This window comes from Nilaparvata lugens, unplaced genomic scaffold (assembly GCF_014356525.2).
Source record: "Nilaparvata lugens isolate BPH unplaced genomic scaffold, ASM1435652v1 scaffold6161, whole genome shotgun sequence".
NCBI lineage: Eukaryota > Metazoa > Arthropoda > Insecta > Hemiptera > Delphacidae > Nilaparvata > Nilaparvata lugens.
The window spans coordinates 938-19,173 of record NW_024091922.1 but is presented as its reverse complement, the minus strand read 5'-3'; the positions used below and the strand labels follow the sequence as shown (position 1 = coordinate 19,173).

Sequence of the window (18,236 nt, the reverse complement as noted above, 5' to 3'; positions counted from 1 at the left end):
CCGCCATTTTTTCGCCATCTTGAATTGAATTTTATTGAATTTCTCATTGTCGGTCCTCAGTATAAGGTAAAACCTAGAAGAAAATCCTTAAGTTTAAAATTCAAGTCATCGGTTAATTAGAAATGGGTTATCGTGTTCACAGACATACACACACACACACACACACACATACACACACACACACATACACACACAGACCAACCCCCAAAAATCATGTTTTTGGACAGGGGACCTTGAAACGTATAGAAAACTTGAAATTGGGGTACCTTCTTTTTTTTGGAAAGCATACTTTCCTTACCTATGGTAGTAGGGCAAGGAAAGTAAAAATAATATCTAAAATATTAAATAAAACTACTAGAGTCGGCTTCAGAGCTCGGGATTTAGTACCGTGTGTCCTAGACATTAAACAGCTGGAGTCAGAAAATTGGTTTTTTCCAAAACGAGGCGTAGTCGCAGCATAGAGAAACAATATCTTGAGTAGATATGCCATGGTATAGGGCGTTTGTGTCGCAACTTTTACTGTTATCTCAAGCCGATAGTCCACGTATTTCATTCCCAAAAAGGTATGTGACGCTGGTAGTCTCTCATATTATGCCGTTCATACACTCTCCCCTGCCAAAACAGTAAAAATCGACAATAATCTATAGTAATCGACTTGAGATAACAGTAAAAGTGCGTCATGAACGCCCTATACCATGGGATATCTCACTCAAGCTATTGTTTCTCTATGGTCGCAGTCATTGTCATAGTCCGTTTGAATTAATTTCGAAAAACTAGAAAATTGAACACAAAATAAAATAAAGAGAAAATAGTGTAAGTTTCAGCTATTTTTAATTATTTAGGAAGTCTATTTTCGTCAAGGAAAAACGTTTCCAATTTTATTATAGAAATGAGAAAATAAAAATTGCGACTTCTGTTATAAAAGCAGCGACTACGCCCGTTTTGGAAAGAAGTTGTCGAAAACACAGATTTATTGATAGTTAGATGGTGTAACAACCGAAACCGTTCTTTTCAACTATCAATAAATCTGTGGTTTTTGACATTTCTTAGTATTTTATTTAATATGAATATTACAACATATCAACTTCTCAACTGGGCTACACAAAAAGAGAGCATGGTATAGGTCGTTCATGTTCCAAATTTCAAGCCGATTACTGTCAACTACTGACTATAATTGACTGAAAAAATGACTCAGACTGGAAAAAAATTGGAGAATTTGAGTCAATTTTTTATTATTCACTTTATCATAGAGAAAAGATAGCATAAGAAGATATACCACAGTATAGGTCGTTCATGTTGCAAATTTCTAGCCGACTACTGTCTATTATTAGTGTGTTGTTGAGAGTGTAAGAGTGTAAGAAGGGCACAGTATGATAGACTTATTCAATATTTTCTAAATTGGCTTAGTAGTTTTGTGTTTTGTTTCGGTTTTGTATAATGTTTGGAATTTTAACATCAATATGAACTTTATTCCGAAGTGAAAAGTGTAAATTTAAAGTATTGTGCTGACTATAACCTTAGTGTCCGTTTTCCCCTTAGGGAACCTTGGACTACATACGGTAATAATAATAATATAAAATAATAATAATAATATAATAATAATAATAATAATAATAATAAGAATAATAAGAATAATAATAATAATAATATATATAATAATAATAATAATAATATCGAGTGACCCTGGCTGGCTCAGGTCTGGTGTCAGAGTTTCAGGTCGCAACTGATCAATTTCAGGGCCTCTGACATGACCTAACGACTGCTTTTAGGCAGCCGGGACCGACGGCTTAAGGTGTCCATCCGAAACACGGTGAGGTGGAACTACCCTTGGGTCTCCCCACCATTCAAAGCCATACGCTAATAATAATAATAATAATAAGTATGAGAGACAACCAAGTGAGTTCACGAAAAATGCACATCCTCCCAGATTTGGTTGATATTGGGGCTATGGATAGAGGTTGACCTAACAAGTGTTGTGCTATATATGAGACGTTTCGCACAATACAGGCCGAGTTATTCCTCACAACATAGAATCTCACCTCCACTCTCAGATCAGAGAAATCACTCATCTTCAAATGCTTATAACTCAACTCGAATAGGACAGAATTTGGCCAATGTGATGACATTTATTGTTGCTCTCGTCAAGTACTATCATTCCTGACAGTTTGAACTATTTAATTTTTGTAAAAATCCACGAATTCATGAAAATTCATGGATCTCATAAAAATCTGGTGTGGCGCACTCACACAACTTTCCTTGCTGTTATAAAAATTGATCACCTGACGCTAGTGTTCCCGCGCATCACAAGTCTACTACCGTATTCAAAGATTTGAGCCAGCTGGTGACAGGGCTCAAGATGTTGAAAACGTATATGGAGTACTGCAACAATGGAAGTGAGACGTGGACAATGGGGGTGAGAGAGGAAAGAAGATTGGCTGCATTCGAGGCATGGTGCTACAGAAGAATGATGAAGATCAGTTGGAGAGATATGATTACAAATGAGCAGGTTTTTGAAAGAGTGGGAGAGAACCGGAACTTCTTGAAGTGGATCAAGCAAAGAAGAGCACAGCTGATTGGCCACATCATCAGACATGACACTCTACTGACAAGGATAATGGAGGGAATGGTTGAGGGAAGGAATATGAGAGGAAGACCTAGCTGGAGTATATGAAACAATTGCTACGGATATGAGATGTGGATCATACTACGAGCTGAAGCGGAAAGCGGACGACAGAAAAGTATGGAGAGCTGCTGCCAACCAGCCCTACGGCTGTTAACCCAAGAGAGAGAGGTGACAGGGCAATAACGCTGGAGACACACATGAGGTCTGCTATCTCTACATAGTGAATGATTTAATAGAATCAACAATAATTTGCAATTGAATAATCACATTTTCTCGAATTTAAGCTTATTTTCAATTTTAGGTGAAAATGTTACTGAACATTAATTCTAGAGATTTTCATGCTCAATCTACTCCAGTTGATTTTTTTTGTTTCAATTGTATCTGAAGCCTGATAATTGGGAATCTATCTGCATTGATGGGGCGGAGCTCCTGAAATTTTCACAGATATGGGACTTGTGGCAGTTGATAGAGCTTATCGATGACTATTTTAGGTACGAATTTGATCAAAATCGTTGGAGCCGTTTCCGAGAAAATCACGAAAAACCCTCTTTTCGACAACATTTTCGCCATTTTAGCCGCCATCTTGAATTGCATTTGATCGAATTGTTCGTGTCGGATCCTTATAGTGAAAGGATCTTAAGTTCCAAATTTCAAGTCATTCCGTTAATTGGGAGATGAGATATCGTATACACAGACGCACATACACTCATACACACACACACGACACACACACCACACACACACACCACACACACACACACACACACACCACACACACACCACACACACACAGACCAATACCCAAACCAGTTTTTTGGACTCAGGGGACCTTGAAACGTATAGAAATTTAGAATGGAGGTACCTTATTTTTTTCGGAAAGCAATACTTTCCTTACCTATGCTAATAGGGCAAGGAAGTAAAATGCAAATCTGGTTGATATTTGGGCTATGGATAGAGGTTATTTGATAGTATTAAGTTTTTTATTGCTATTGAATTTGTCTAGATAACTCACTTGGCTCTAGACCTGGACGCAACTTTTCTGACAGATACGGTTGCTGGCTCCACGTTGGCTGGAATTTCTTGTGAACTCATCTCACCTGCAACAAAATTCAAATTATTCAATTCAAAAATCAACATGAAAATTACCCAAGAATGAGGGTTAGAAGGCAACTAAGTGGTAAGTAGAATCACAAATTAAAATACAATATTGCAACATTCAACAAAAATTATACAAAGTAAAAGCATTGAGAAACAATAGCGTAAGTAGATATCCCATGGTATAGGGAATTTATGTCGCAACTTTTACTGTTATCTCAAGCCGATTACTGTCGATTAATGTCAGTTTTTACTGTTTTGTTGGGGTGATAATGTGAACGGCACAATTTGAGAGACTACCAGCGTCACACAGCTGTATGGGAAAGAACTACGTGAACTATCGGCTTGGGATAACAGTAAAAGTTGCGACATAAACGCCCTATACCATGGGATATCTCTTACGCTATTGTTTCTCTATGGTAAAGAGGATGCTTTTTAGTGGGGTCCACGATTCTATTTATTATTCTTATGGCTTTTATCGGCAAAGAGATCCTTTCGGATGTTCTGTCTCGCCGTATTACCCAATGTCATTTCCTATTACATTCAAGTTTATAGGTTATATTTATATTGGTTTCTTTATGTTTTCTCTCACTAAAAAATTTGCACTTTCACTTCCTGAATATTTTCTATATATATAAAAGCGAAATGGCACTCACTGACTGACTGACTGACTGACTGACTCACTCACTCACTCACTCGCATAACTAAAAATCTACCGGACCAAAAACGTTCAAATTTGGTAGGTATGTTCAGTTGGCCCTTTAGAGGCGCACTAAGAAATCTTTTGGCAATATTTCAACTCTAAGGGTTTGTTTTTAAGGGTTTAAGTTCGTCTTTTAGCATGTATATTCTTCTTCTCCCATCTCTTAATTATAATAATTATTTGAAATTTCCATATCATATGTTACTATAGAACTATAATCTAGAGAGATTACCTCTTCGAAACAGTTGTTAACTGGCAACTAAATTAATAATTTTGTCAGGTTGGCATTAAGTTGAGTTGACTTTGTTAGGTTGGCACCAAGTTGAAGATTTAATGCATTTATCGCGGAAAAATTGATTGGGCACTGCTACTTCATCGTGGAATATTATATTTCTAGCCGTCAGGCTCGCTTCGCTCGCCATATCCGTTTAGCCAGACGTTAGTCTGGACCCCCGACTGGATTGTCCTAACATATGATAAAAATGCTCAAATGAAAAATGCAGGCGAGCAAAGCGAGCCTGCTGATCTCCTTCTTGGACGATCCAGTCGGGGGTCCTGTAGTGGCCGAGCGGGTCATAGGTTTCGGAGGCTTCGGAGGAACTTAAGGGCTCGGAAATGTTAGAAGGAAGACACATTTTTAGCAATAATAAAGTTCGTGTTTATTACCTTGAAGTCAGTGTTACACCACAACATGATCACTGAGGATGCCCAGATACCTTGAGAAGGAAGAAGCAGGATCACGACCACGCCCTGTGGTTGAGATGTCGAGAGAGCGATCACCAACTCAATGCGTACTCGCATAAGACTCGATTGCAAGTGTCACAAATCCTCTACAAAGAGAATTGTTAACTGGGGAAAACGCGTCACTAAACGCCTACTCTCTGGAAGAGCGTTTGTGCATCGACTCCCACGTCCTATTCACTACAGTCCAGGGGCGGAGCCCCCTGGCTTGACGGATATGGCAAGCGAAGCGAGCCTGACGGCTAGTATTTTATAAAGTTCAAAATTAAGAAAACTTAATTCAAACAAACATTTAAAAGCAAACAAATATAAAATTTCGATGGTAATATTGATAATTAAGATTTCAAATCACACATTTTTCCATAGCAACTATATTAATTTTATAGTGGTCCAATAAGAAAGAATCATTTTCAAATATTTGAACTTTGGTCAATTATTAGCTTAGTTAAATTCAATTATATAATTGCCATTCATTTTTTATTCTCAGGTTATAAATATTGTTGATAATTCCCTGTTAATGATGATCATGTTTTATTGCATTTTTGCTTATTGTTCTTTGAAATTGTAATGGTCCACGATTTTAATGGCAGTGAAGAAAGATAGGAGAACATGTTGCCGAATCTCTGCCTAGCCAATGTCTTCTATAGAGAAGACCTGATAGCAGTGTATCTCATGTAATATTAACTTTTTATTCTTGTTAAATATAATCGATAATATTTTATTCATCGTATATATTTCCAATGCATTTTCATAATTGAGATTAAATACTTTGTCATAATTATTATTCCTACATTGTTGAAAACAATCTAATAACGTTGCAGAGATAGAAAAAGATATAGCTATCTGCTTTGTGGAATGATAGACAAGGATAGCAACACCAATGTTGATCAAATACTGCCATTATAACGTGGACCTCACTAAAGTCATTATATACCGTTTTGGGCGTAAGCCTGTAGTACTCTTCTGAAAGTTGCGTAGTTTGAATAATTAAATAAATGAATATTTATATTATATTTTTGATCTTGAAATTTTTTAACATCAATAGAAAAAATTACAACAACATATAGAGGCTTACAGCTTTATGCCAAAACAAGCCTCATTGAAAATCAATTGTTTACACAAACTGAAACTAAATTAGTAAAAGAAAGAAAAAAACGAAAAATAGCAATATTAATAGTTTGGAAGAAAGATTATAATAGGAAAAATACAAGACACAATAGAAAATAGAAAAAAAGGCTGAAGAAAAAAAGGCTAATTGGAAAGAGAGAATAGGTAGCACGCCTATTTTAAGAAGAAGAATTTGAATTTAAATTTTTATGGTCTAAAATTGATTATTTATTATTTTATAGTAAAATAAAAATATAGATTATAGATTATTTTTATTAATTTATTATTTTTATAGAATTATTTTGTGAATTTGAAATCTGCTTTATGTTTTTACGGCAGTTTTATTATTATCTATCTAAATTTAAAATTGTTTGTTTTTTCTGATATGTATATTCAGATTGATTATTTAGTGTAAAATTGAAATGGACATAACCCACATAATATTTGAACAAAATTAGGAAATTGAAGAAGTTTTGGGCAATAGCCTGTTTTTTCTTTTCTGACCACTGTATTGTTTACAGTATCCAATAAATAAATAAATAGTCTTGAGTTGTAGTAGGGGTCAGTATCAATTATTTCACTTGATACACGTATCTCACTTACTTGATACACGTATCTCACTTACTTGATACACTATCTCACTTACTTGATAGACGTATCTCACTTACTTGATACACGTTTCATTAATTTGATACACCTATTACATTGATATGATATTACTAGTAGTTCTGTGCACAGTAGACCTCGCGCAGTTATAAACCGCATCCTCCTCTTATACTGTCCATCAGAGTAAATCCTGTCTGTATCTGTCGTGTCGGCGAGATATCGGTGTGAAAACGGCTAATGGCTGTTGGGTTGGTGTATCAAAAAATGCTAACATCAAAAGCTAATATCCTTCAAGACATACTGGCAACAGGACAGCCCGAGTTCAAAGCAGAGAAAGTTCGAGAGACAGTACTATGTTATTTTAGTTATTAATTACAAGCGTTATTGCAAGCAATCAATAGTTCATTTAATAGTGCATAAAAATTGTATTAAATGAGGCATACAATTAATAGTCTGCACAGCAAATGATTTTTTACCAGTTACATTGAGATATTGATTGTATGCGTCATGGCAGCAATTTATAATCAACTCGACAGCTGATTTATGATGAATAATTCTATAGTCTGATTTTTACGGTATATTGTAGTATTCTCATCCACAAGTACCTGATTGAAACTATTGACCTTATGGAAATACAGCAATAGACTGGCTTCTCCACACATCTGTGTAATCACTTGTCAGCTGATTTATGATGAATAATTCTATAGTCTGATTTTTACGGTAATATTGTAGTATTCTCATCCACAAGTACCTGATTGAAACTATTGACCTTATGGAAATACAGCAATAGACTGGCTTCTCCCACATCTGTGTAATCACTGTCAGCTGATTTATGATGAATAATTCTATAGTCTGATTTTTACGGTAATATTGTAGTATTCTCATCCACAGTACCTGATTGAAACTATTGACCTTATGGAAATACAGCAATAGACTGGCTTCTCCACCATCTGTGTAATCACTTGTCAGCTGATTTATGATGAATAATTCTATAGTCTGATTTTTACGGTAATATTGTAGTATTCTCATCCACAAGTACCTGATTGAAACTATTGACCTTATGGAAATACAGCAATAGACTGGCTTCTCCACACATCTGTGTAATCACATGTCAGCTGATTTATGATGAATAATTCTATAGTCTGATTTTTACGGTAATATTGTAGTATCTCATCCACAAGTACCTGATTGAAACTATTGACCTTATGGAAATACAGCAATAGACTGGTTTCTCCACACATCTGTGTAATCACTTGTCAGCTGATTAATGATGAATAATTCTATAGTCTGATTTTTACGGTAATATTGTAGTATTCTCATCCACAGTACCTGATTGAAACTATTGACTTTGTGGAATGATAGACAAGGATAGCAACACCAATGTTGATCAAATACTGCCATTATAACATGGACCTCACTATATCAATAAATTAGTGTTCGACAATATGATACAGTATCATCTCAACTCGATACACAACACCATAATTTGATACATAACATGATAGAGCTATCTGCTTTGTGGAATGATAGACAAGGATAGCAACACCAATGTTAATCAAATTGCCATTATAACGTGGACCTTACTATAGTCATTAATATACCGTTTTGGGCGTAAGCCTGTAGTACTCTTCTGAAAGTTGCGTAGGTCTGAATAATTAAATAAATAAATATTTATATATATTTTTGAGCTTGAAATTATTATTTTTATAGAATTATTTTGTGAATTTGTGAAAAGTTTGTTCTATGGTTTTACGGAAGTTTTATATTAATCTATCTAAATTTAAAATTGTTTGTTTTATTCTGATTTGTATATTCAGATTGATGATTTAGGGCCGGTTCCGAGCTCGGATTTAGCTAAGTTCTAGACTTTAACTAGCTTTAAACTCTGGAGTCGGAAAAAATTGGCTTTCCGAGTCAGAGCGTTAACGTAGTCGAGGACTCAAATAGACCCTGGAGTTTAGAGATCACGTTAGACCCTGGAGTTTATAATTTCGCTATCTGAGTGAAGGGCTTATAAGTCAGAACTTATAGATTCCGAGCTCGGAAAACGCCCCTTAGTGTATAAATTGAAATGGACATAGCTAACAATATAGATGCTCTAATATAGATGCTCATAGAACGTCTTTTTCCAGAGTAGTCCGGATCACATGAGCAGGAAAATATTGAACTCTCTCCCACCTTTTATATCTGAGATTGACTCTGAAGTTTTGTTAAAGATTAAGTTGAAGGATTGGCTGATCGAAAAATCCTTTTACAGTATAATGGAATTTTTTGAACTGAGACATTTTTAAAATGATGTGATTCTTGCCATCTTGGCAGCGAATTGAATTATTTTTGTTATTAAATATCTTAATATTTTTTGCAATGTAATTACCATTGTGACTTTGTATTTGACTTGTGTCAATATTGTATTATTGTACAATGCATGACATCAATAAAATTGAAATTGAAAATTTGGACAATTAAGACAAAATTAGGAATAGAAGAAGTTTTGGGCAACAGCCTGTTATATCTTTTCCGACTACTGTATTGTTTACAGTATCCATAAAAAAATAAATAGTCTTGAGTTGTAGTAGCGGTCAGCATCAATTATTTCACTGATACACGTATCTCATTTACTTGATACACGTTTCATTAATTTGATACACCTATTACATTGATTTGATACGCGTATCAACCTAATGATACACGACAATTTTTTCAAAAAAAAAATCTAATTTCGTCCTTTTCTAACTTATTACCAACCTTGATAATTTGAGGCAGCGTGACTTATATTGTTTATTGTTTTAGAAGGGACGGATTCAAGGATCCAAAGATTCAAAGAACCCCACACGTCAACCGAAGCTTATTGTGTTCCCAAGTAGTATGTTAGTTAGGCAAACCAATACCTGTGTCCTTTACAAGAACCAGGAGTTTTTCCCTATACTAACATTCCATTCATCACCTGGTTGCAATCCAGTGTGATATGCTTGGCAGTCTCTTCAGACTGATTAGTGCTCGTGACCTACGTGAGTTCCACTCCTGGCCTTTTTGTAGGTCCTTCCGCTGAGGAAGGGGCGGCCAAGTTGCCTCTAGGGCGCCCGGCCACGCTTGACTCAGCCTCTTGACCCACATTTGTGCCTGGAGTTTCCCCCCATCTCTGGTCTCGGTAGAGATTTGGTAGAGAGTTAGTGGGAAGGATATTCTGAATATTGTTTCGAAGAATGGACATGATACTTGATGTCCAAAGCTCCGCCAATTTATGTACATGCATTACAATTATCTTTAGTTATTACAAATAGCTTTTTTCGTATCATATACAGTTCAATAATAATTTTCTTAGTCTAGTATTATGTAAATTCATCTATAATATTTGCTGTATTGTAAGCTATTTTATATAAGTGTATCGGCCAGTATATATATTGTAATCTACATAAATAAAGTATTCGATCAATCAATCAGTCTCATGGGGTTTCTTCCTCCGAAACTTCGCAGGGTCAAAAGCCTCACCTCTCCCAAGAAGTTCTGCCTAAATGGCCGCGCTTCTTTGAGCAGTGGTGAGGTTTGGTCTCTCCACCCAAAACTCGTGACCTACTTTGAGTTCCACTCCAGGTCTTTTGTAGGTCCTTCCGCTGAGAGAGGGGACGTCAAACTGCCTCTAGGGCGCCGGCCACGCTTGACTCAGCCTCTTGACCCACATTTGTGTCTGGTTTTCACCCATCACTGGTCTTTTGGGTTTTTTCTTCTTGTCCCTTCGAAACTTCGCAGGGTCAAAAGCCTCACCTCTCCCAAGAAGTTTTGCCAAAATGGCCGCCCTTCTTTGAGCAGTGGTGAGTTTTAGCCTCTTCAAATGCGTGACGTACTTATATCTCACTCACTTGATACACGTATCATTAATTTGATACACCTATTACATTGATTTGATACGCGTATCAACCTATTGATACACAACAATTTTTTTTACAATTCCGTAGTTTTGTTTTCAACATATTACCAACCTTGATGATATGTGGCTGGGCGACAGTTGTTGCCGTTGTAGTGGTAGTAATGATCTCTTGAATGGTGGTCGTGGTGGTGGGGATATCCACCTTGGAGGCGAAGGCGGGGTGTAGGCTCCCCCTCTGCCCTGGCCAGCACTCTGCCCGTGAGCGGGCACAGGGTGAGTGGCCTGGGGGGGCTGTCCGGTGTGATCGGGGGCAGATCGCCCAGGGGCGGAAAGTCGTCGGGGAGACCGACCACCACATCCGGCTCACCTGTGCCGCCGGCGTACGACTCTAACTTTATGTTGTCCAGGTCTGTGTTCATTACACCTGATCAATTCAGACAAATTTATAGATAAAACAGGTGTCAAATTCAACGAAATTCATTGATAAATCATGTGTCAAATTCATCGAGATTCATAAAAAATCATGTGTCAAATTCATCAAAATTCATAAAAAATCATGTGCCAAATTCATCGAGTCATTAAAAAATCATGTGTCAAATTCATCAAAATTCATAAATAAATCATGTGCCAAATTCATCGAAATTCATTAAAAAATCATGTGTCAAATTCATAAAAATTCCTTGATAAATCGTGATGGTGTCAAATTCATCAAAATTCATGGATAAAACAGGTGTCAATTCATCGAATTCATAGATAAAACAGGTGTCAAATTCATAAAAATTTATGGATAAAACAGTGTCAAATTCATTGATAATTCATGTGTCAAATTCATCGAAATTCATAGATAAAACAGGTGTCAAATTCATAAAAATTCATGGATAAAACAAGTGTCAAATTCATCGAATTCATAGATAAAACAGGTGTCAAATTCATCAAAATTCATTGATAAACATGTGTCAAATTCATAAAAATTCATGGATAAAACAGGTGTCAAATTCATCGAAATCATAGATAAAACAGGTGGTGTCAAATTCATCGAAATTCATTGATAATTCATGTGTCAAATTCATCGAAATTCATAGATAAAACAGGTGTCAAATTCATAAAAATTCATGGATAAAACAAGTGTCAAATTCATCGAAATCATAGATAAAACAGGTGGTGTCAATTCATCAAAATTCATTGATAAACATGTGTCAAATTCATAAAAATTCATGGATAAAACAGGTGTCAAATTCATCGAAATTCATAGATAAAACAGGGTGGTGTCAAATTCATCAAAATTCATTGATAAATCATGTGTCAAATTCATCGAAATTCATTGATAAATCATGTGTCAAATTCATCGAAAATCATTAATAAATCATGTGTTAAATTAATCTACAATAAAGGATATGATCTAGCAAGTGTTGTGCTATAATATGAGACGTTTAGCTACAATACAGGCCGAGTTGTTCACTCAAACATAAAATCTCACCTCCACTCTCAGATCACAGAAATCTTCAAATGCTTATAAATCAAGAATAGGAGAGAATTTCACCAATGTGATGGCATATAAATGTTCATCTCGTCAAGTACTATCATTAAAAAATCATGTTTCAAATTAATCTATAATAAAGGAAAGGATTGGCTTATACACGTAGGGGATAGGAAAATTATGTTTGATGCATCATCACGTCTCAACTACTCAACTGATTAACTTGACATTTCGCATATGGATTATTAATTTATTGAGAATGGTAAAATGCCTATTTTAAATTCTTCAACATTTCAGTATATCAAGTTTTCAGTTTGTCTAGTTTTTAATTAGTACTGACCGAGAGTGGACGATAGCGTGGTTCGGGGCACAACTGTCGCCCCCTTGTGGATCATCTTGGCGGTGGATTTGCCTCCCCTTGCAACCCCTCCTCTGGCACCCCCACCAAGTTTTCGCTTCTGCGGTGTCCCCAACTCATCTTTCTTCTGAAACAAAACACACAACAATCTATATAAGAGAAAAGAACTGGCTTATACACGTAGAGGATAGGAAATTCACGAATGACACATCATCACGTCTCAACTACTCAAATGATTAACTTAACATTTTGCATATACATTCTCAATGGATGTGCCTACTTTAAACCATGGCATATAATGTATAAACCATAGAAAAGAGTATATACGTGTACACAGACGCACATACACTCATACACACACACCACACACACACACACACCACACACACACACACCACACACACACACACACACACACACCACACACACACACACACCACACACATACAGACCAATACCCACCCAAAACCACTTTTTGGACTCAGGGGACCTTGAACGTATAGAAAACATGAAATTAGGGTACCTTAATTTTTTTCGGAAAGCAATACTTTCCTTACCTATGGTAATAGGGCAAGGAAAGTAATGAAACTTATAGAATACATGAAATTAGGGTACCTTAATTTTTTCTGCTCAAAATTTCAGTTTATTTCATATTATTGAAACTTTCGGATTGTTTTGTTATTTCCGGCTCTTATCAACCCTTCAAAATTCATCAGTCATATCTCGAATACGTATTCTTGAGTGTTAATCTTTGGTGAAAACAGAAATTTTAAACTTAACTTACTTTGGACTATTTATGTGCCAAAATCAAGGAATTGAAGAAGTTTTGGGTAATTGCCTGTTTCTCTTTCCAATATCGTGTTTGTGACTGTTCTAATAAATAAATAAATTCAATCAGCTGACAAGTTGATTATTCATTGCATGCATTGCCACAAGTATCTGGTGTCACCAGAAAACGTCATCATCATCTTTACCATCTCTAAGGCAGTTTATGATAGACTGTAAAACTATGACAGATAATTTGGAGAAAGACTCATACCGCTGCAACTAGAACAGGTGACACCAGATACTTCTGGTTGAGAAAACTGCGTGAGGTCTACTGTTCACAGAACTACTAGTAATATAATAGAAAGTTCGGCTTGAAATTTGCAACATAAACGACCCATACCACGAGATATTCCTCTACGATCATATTTTGTTCAATGCAGAATTGATTTGATTTTGATATGAAGACTCTTTCCTCTGCCCTATGCGAACACCCCCACTCTATGGCTAAACTAACACCCAGGCGACTGAGGTGGAGAAAAACTGGACTCTAGTGGAGAGCATGGGTTTCCAAATGGTGACACTCAGACCAGCGATTCTAGTCTCCGCGACGTCACCATTTGAAAACACATGCTCTCCACTAGAGTCCAGTCTCTTCTCCACCTGAGTCGCGTTAATGTAAGTTGAGCCTAGGTCTAAATAAGGTGCAATTTAGGTGTGTTCCTTACCCTGAGCTGGCCGACCGTGCCGAGGATGGACTCAATGGGTTTAATGCCTGACTTGAGCATGGATCCGGGTCGCTTGAGAGGGGACGGAGTGGAGAGAACCCCCTTGTTGAGACCGTGGAGGCGGCTGGCCAGTGGAGCCTGTTTAGACATCACTCCTGTTTGTCTACTGAAACACAAAACAACAATATTAGATTAGAATAGTAGACTTAGAAAAGTGATAGTAGAACATAATGAAATAAAAACACACATTTATAAAATAAAATTATAGTAGCCTACCCTTTAGAAATAGAAAAATTAAACAAGAATACAAATTGTATTAATTTTTGACCGAGCGAAGTGAGGTCTAAGATTCAGGTCGACGTTCGGAATTTCTCCTTATGTTATAGTTTCAGATTGAAGATTTGTGTTGAATTGAATGAACATAACCTACATAATATTGGACGATTTGTGACAAAATCAGGAATTGAAGAAGTTTTGGGCAATAGCCTGTTTTTTCTTTTCCGACTATTGTATTGTTCGCTCTATCTAATAAATAAATAAATCATAAAATGTTTGAATGTTTATATGTTGCGCATTTACGGCGAAACGCGGTGATAGATTTTCATGAAAGTTGACAGGTATGTCCTTTTTTAATTGCGTTTATATACAAGGTTTTTGGAAATTTTGCATATCAAGGATAATATAAAAGGAAAAAGGAGCCTCCTTCATACGCCAATATTAGAGTAAAAATCATACTAGAATATTCATCATAAATCAGCTGACAAGTGAGTACACAGATTGTGGAGAAGCCAGTCTATTGCTGTATTTCCATAAGGTCTATAGTTTCAATCAGGTATTTGTTGATGAAAATACTGCTGAGGTCTACTGTTCACAAGACTACTAGTATTATTTCATTAATTTTGAAGGGTACTATAATTCTATCCTATACTATTAATCGTGCAATTTCTGTTTATATGTTTGTTTTCACCGGATCTCGAAAACGGCTCTAACGATTTTCACGAAATTTAGAACATGATATAAAAATTCGATTGCACTAGGTCTCATCCCTGGGAAAACTCGCTGAACGACATAAAAGGATATATTTAATCCTTGGAAAAACAGCTGAGACTTTTGTCGTCTGTGGATATAAAAAATGCATCTGTGGAAAATCAAAATATACTTGATACACGTACAAATTTACTTCACACACATATTATCTACTTGATACACTTATCAAATCCACTTCACACCGTATATTATCTACTGATACACGTTCAAATCCACTTCACACACGTATATTATCTACTTGATACACGTATCAAATTTACTTCACACACAGATATTATCCACTGATACACGTATCAATCCACTTCACACACATATATTATCTACTTGATACACGTATCAAATCCACTTCACACACGTAATTATCTACTTGATACACGTATCAATCCACTTCACACACGTATTATCTACTTGATACACGTATCAAATTTCTTCACACACATATATTATCCACTGATACACGTATCAAATCCACTTCACCACATATATTATCTACTTGATACACGTATCAAATCCACTTCACACACATATATTATCTACTTGATACACGTATCAAATTGCTTTACACACATATTATCTACTTGATACACGTATCAAATTTACTTTACACACATATATATCTACTTGATACACGTATCAAATCCACTTCACACACGTATATTATCTACTTGATACACGTATCAAATTTACTTCATACACGCGTACATTCATAGCCACCTCTAATACAAGCCCGGCCTACGATATTGCAACGCCGCAGTGTAGCCTATAATCTAATACTAATTAAATGTATATATCTAATCTATATAATAAGAGAGAGTAGGGTTGTGTTGTGTGTAGGCTCGTCACTTCCCACACCACATAGTGTTTTCAGGACGTCTCAAAATCCTTATTTAAATTGAAATTGAAGAAATTTTAATACAGCTGGGAGTGGACAATTCAGAAAACTCATCACACAACAAATTATACCTACTTAATTGATAAATTCGCTGGTATGACAACCTGACTACTGTTCTTGGAATCTGTATGCATCATTACAATAATAACCTTTTTATTATTTTTTTGAGCTATCCAATAATCCTCTGTACATAATAATAATATAAAATAGGATTCTGAATGCAGCAAAATTTGTGTTCCTTTCATTCTAACAAACTTATAATATGCAACTCTGGTTTGCGCACAGGCATTTTTTGCCCATGCAGACCCATTTCTAAAGATTACTTGGCTTACTGTATTCATGAGGTTGATTTTATTCTTTGTTGTTGTGTTATATGATAATGAGTACATAAGATTATTACTTTGTATGTAAAGTGCATTTTTTTGAAATAAATATCTTTTGTCTGTCTGTCTGTTGTTCGTGTGTTCGTTTGTTCGCATCAAAACATGCCAACTTCTTGATTGCATTTCGGAAAAACGGGAATGATTTAGATCTCCTAATTTGAACATAGATTCTAAAAATATCAATCTCGTGCACCTGGAAGCCCAAATTTCAATTTTCCTTCTAGATTTTTCAGAATAATGTTCAAACTTCATTAATAGTACATACGATTTCATAAAAAAATCACCAAATCATATGGTCGGAATTAAAAAATTTTATTATATTATTTTATTATAGTAGAGAATAGAAGAGAGGGAGGGCTGCTGCCATATAGAAGGACCTGCTTACGAGCAGAAAACTACAGACAGACATTATATTAAAGAGCTGGATTATACACGTATACAGGTGTAAAGTACTATAGGAAAATTATGTTGACGCATCATCAGTTCTGAACTACTGGAGATTACTTGAAATGCTGCTTATAAATTCTTAATCAACCCTAGGATTCTTATAGGCCTATTTAAATTCTTCTGGATTTCATTACGTCAAGTTTAAAATAGACCCTTGCGAAGCACGGGTTACTGCTAGTAGTACATGATTTAAAAAAAAATACTAGCTGATCTTTTTCACCAATCATGTATTAGATTCTAGGCCTTCACTGCGACGTTGCAATATCGTATTGCAATACCTCTAGTATTAGAGGTGGCTATGGTATATTATACACTATGGTATATTTGATACACGTATCACATCCACTTGATACGCGTATCACGCTTTGATACACAACAAATATTTTTCCAAAATTCACAAAATTTCGAATTACCTGATAATGTTGGACGGCTTGGGCACAGGCCTGAGAGGCCCCACAGGACGAGGCCACCCAGCGCAGATGCAGCCGTAGTTGCCATCGTGTTGCTGTTGCTTTGCGGTTGCTTGGTGGGTGATGATGCAGCCACAGTCGGCCTGCGAACATGCCCGATTGGTGGCGGCGGTAGCTCCCGGCCATCCGACTGCCCAGCATTATCACGCCTGATTTGTGGCTGGGCGTTGATTTCAGCAGACCCTGTACACAATACAAAACACAATTCATTCAAACAAAACACAAATAATTAAAATGAAATAATTGATAATTTTTATAAACGAAAATTAAGCTGCCGCTGTTGTTCCTGCAAAACGGAAAAAAGATAGCCTACATAAAATTGGTTCACTAATACAATCAAGATATTACAAAAGAAATTAATGTATTACAAGAGAATATATCTTTAATGTCTACCAAGTGAAAACCACAACAAAAAGCCATATACTACTACCGTTATAATGTCCAACAGATTCATAGAACATAGATGGAAGTTACTGAGATATTGCAATTATTCAAATATGCTAATGAATTAATAATAATAATTGTTATTGAACGAAAATCCAAATTGAATGCTGTAAATCACCCCGAAGACTTCTGCTACTGCAAAATTGACAACAGGGTAAACAGCTAGATGGAAATTCGATGAGCGCTACTATTCAAAAATTATTTCACAGCCCGGAATCGAACCCAGTACCTCCTAATTAAATGCTGTAAATCACCCCGAAGACTTCTGCTACTGCAAATATTGACAACAGGGTAAACAGCTAGATGGAAATTCGATGAGCGCTACTATTCAAAAATTATTTGTCAGCCCGGAATCGAACCCAGTACTCCTAATTAATGCAGTAATCACCCCGAAGACTTCTGCTACTGCAAATATTGACAACAGGGTAACAGCTAGATGAAATTCGATGAGCGCTACTATCAAAATTATTTGTCAGCCCGGGAAT

The 18,236-nt window shown here is 36.0% G+C and overlaps 1 protein-coding gene across 1 annotated transcript; it reads right to left on the bottom strand.

Annotated features, from left to right (window-relative positions):
* Positions 1 to 3,635: 3,635 nt before the first annotated feature.
* LOC111050105 lies at positions 3,636 to 17,437 on the bottom strand (the record flags this gene model as incomplete). The annotated part of the gene is made up of 5 exons (XM_039445102.1): positions 3,636 to 3,720; positions 10,853 to 11,164; positions 12,558 to 12,702; positions 14,069 to 14,234; positions 17,251 to 17,437. Coding segments are annotated over 5 exons (895 nt in total), but the record flags the coding sequence as incomplete, so codon positions are not given.
* Positions 17,438 to 18,236: the final 799 nt, after the last annotated feature.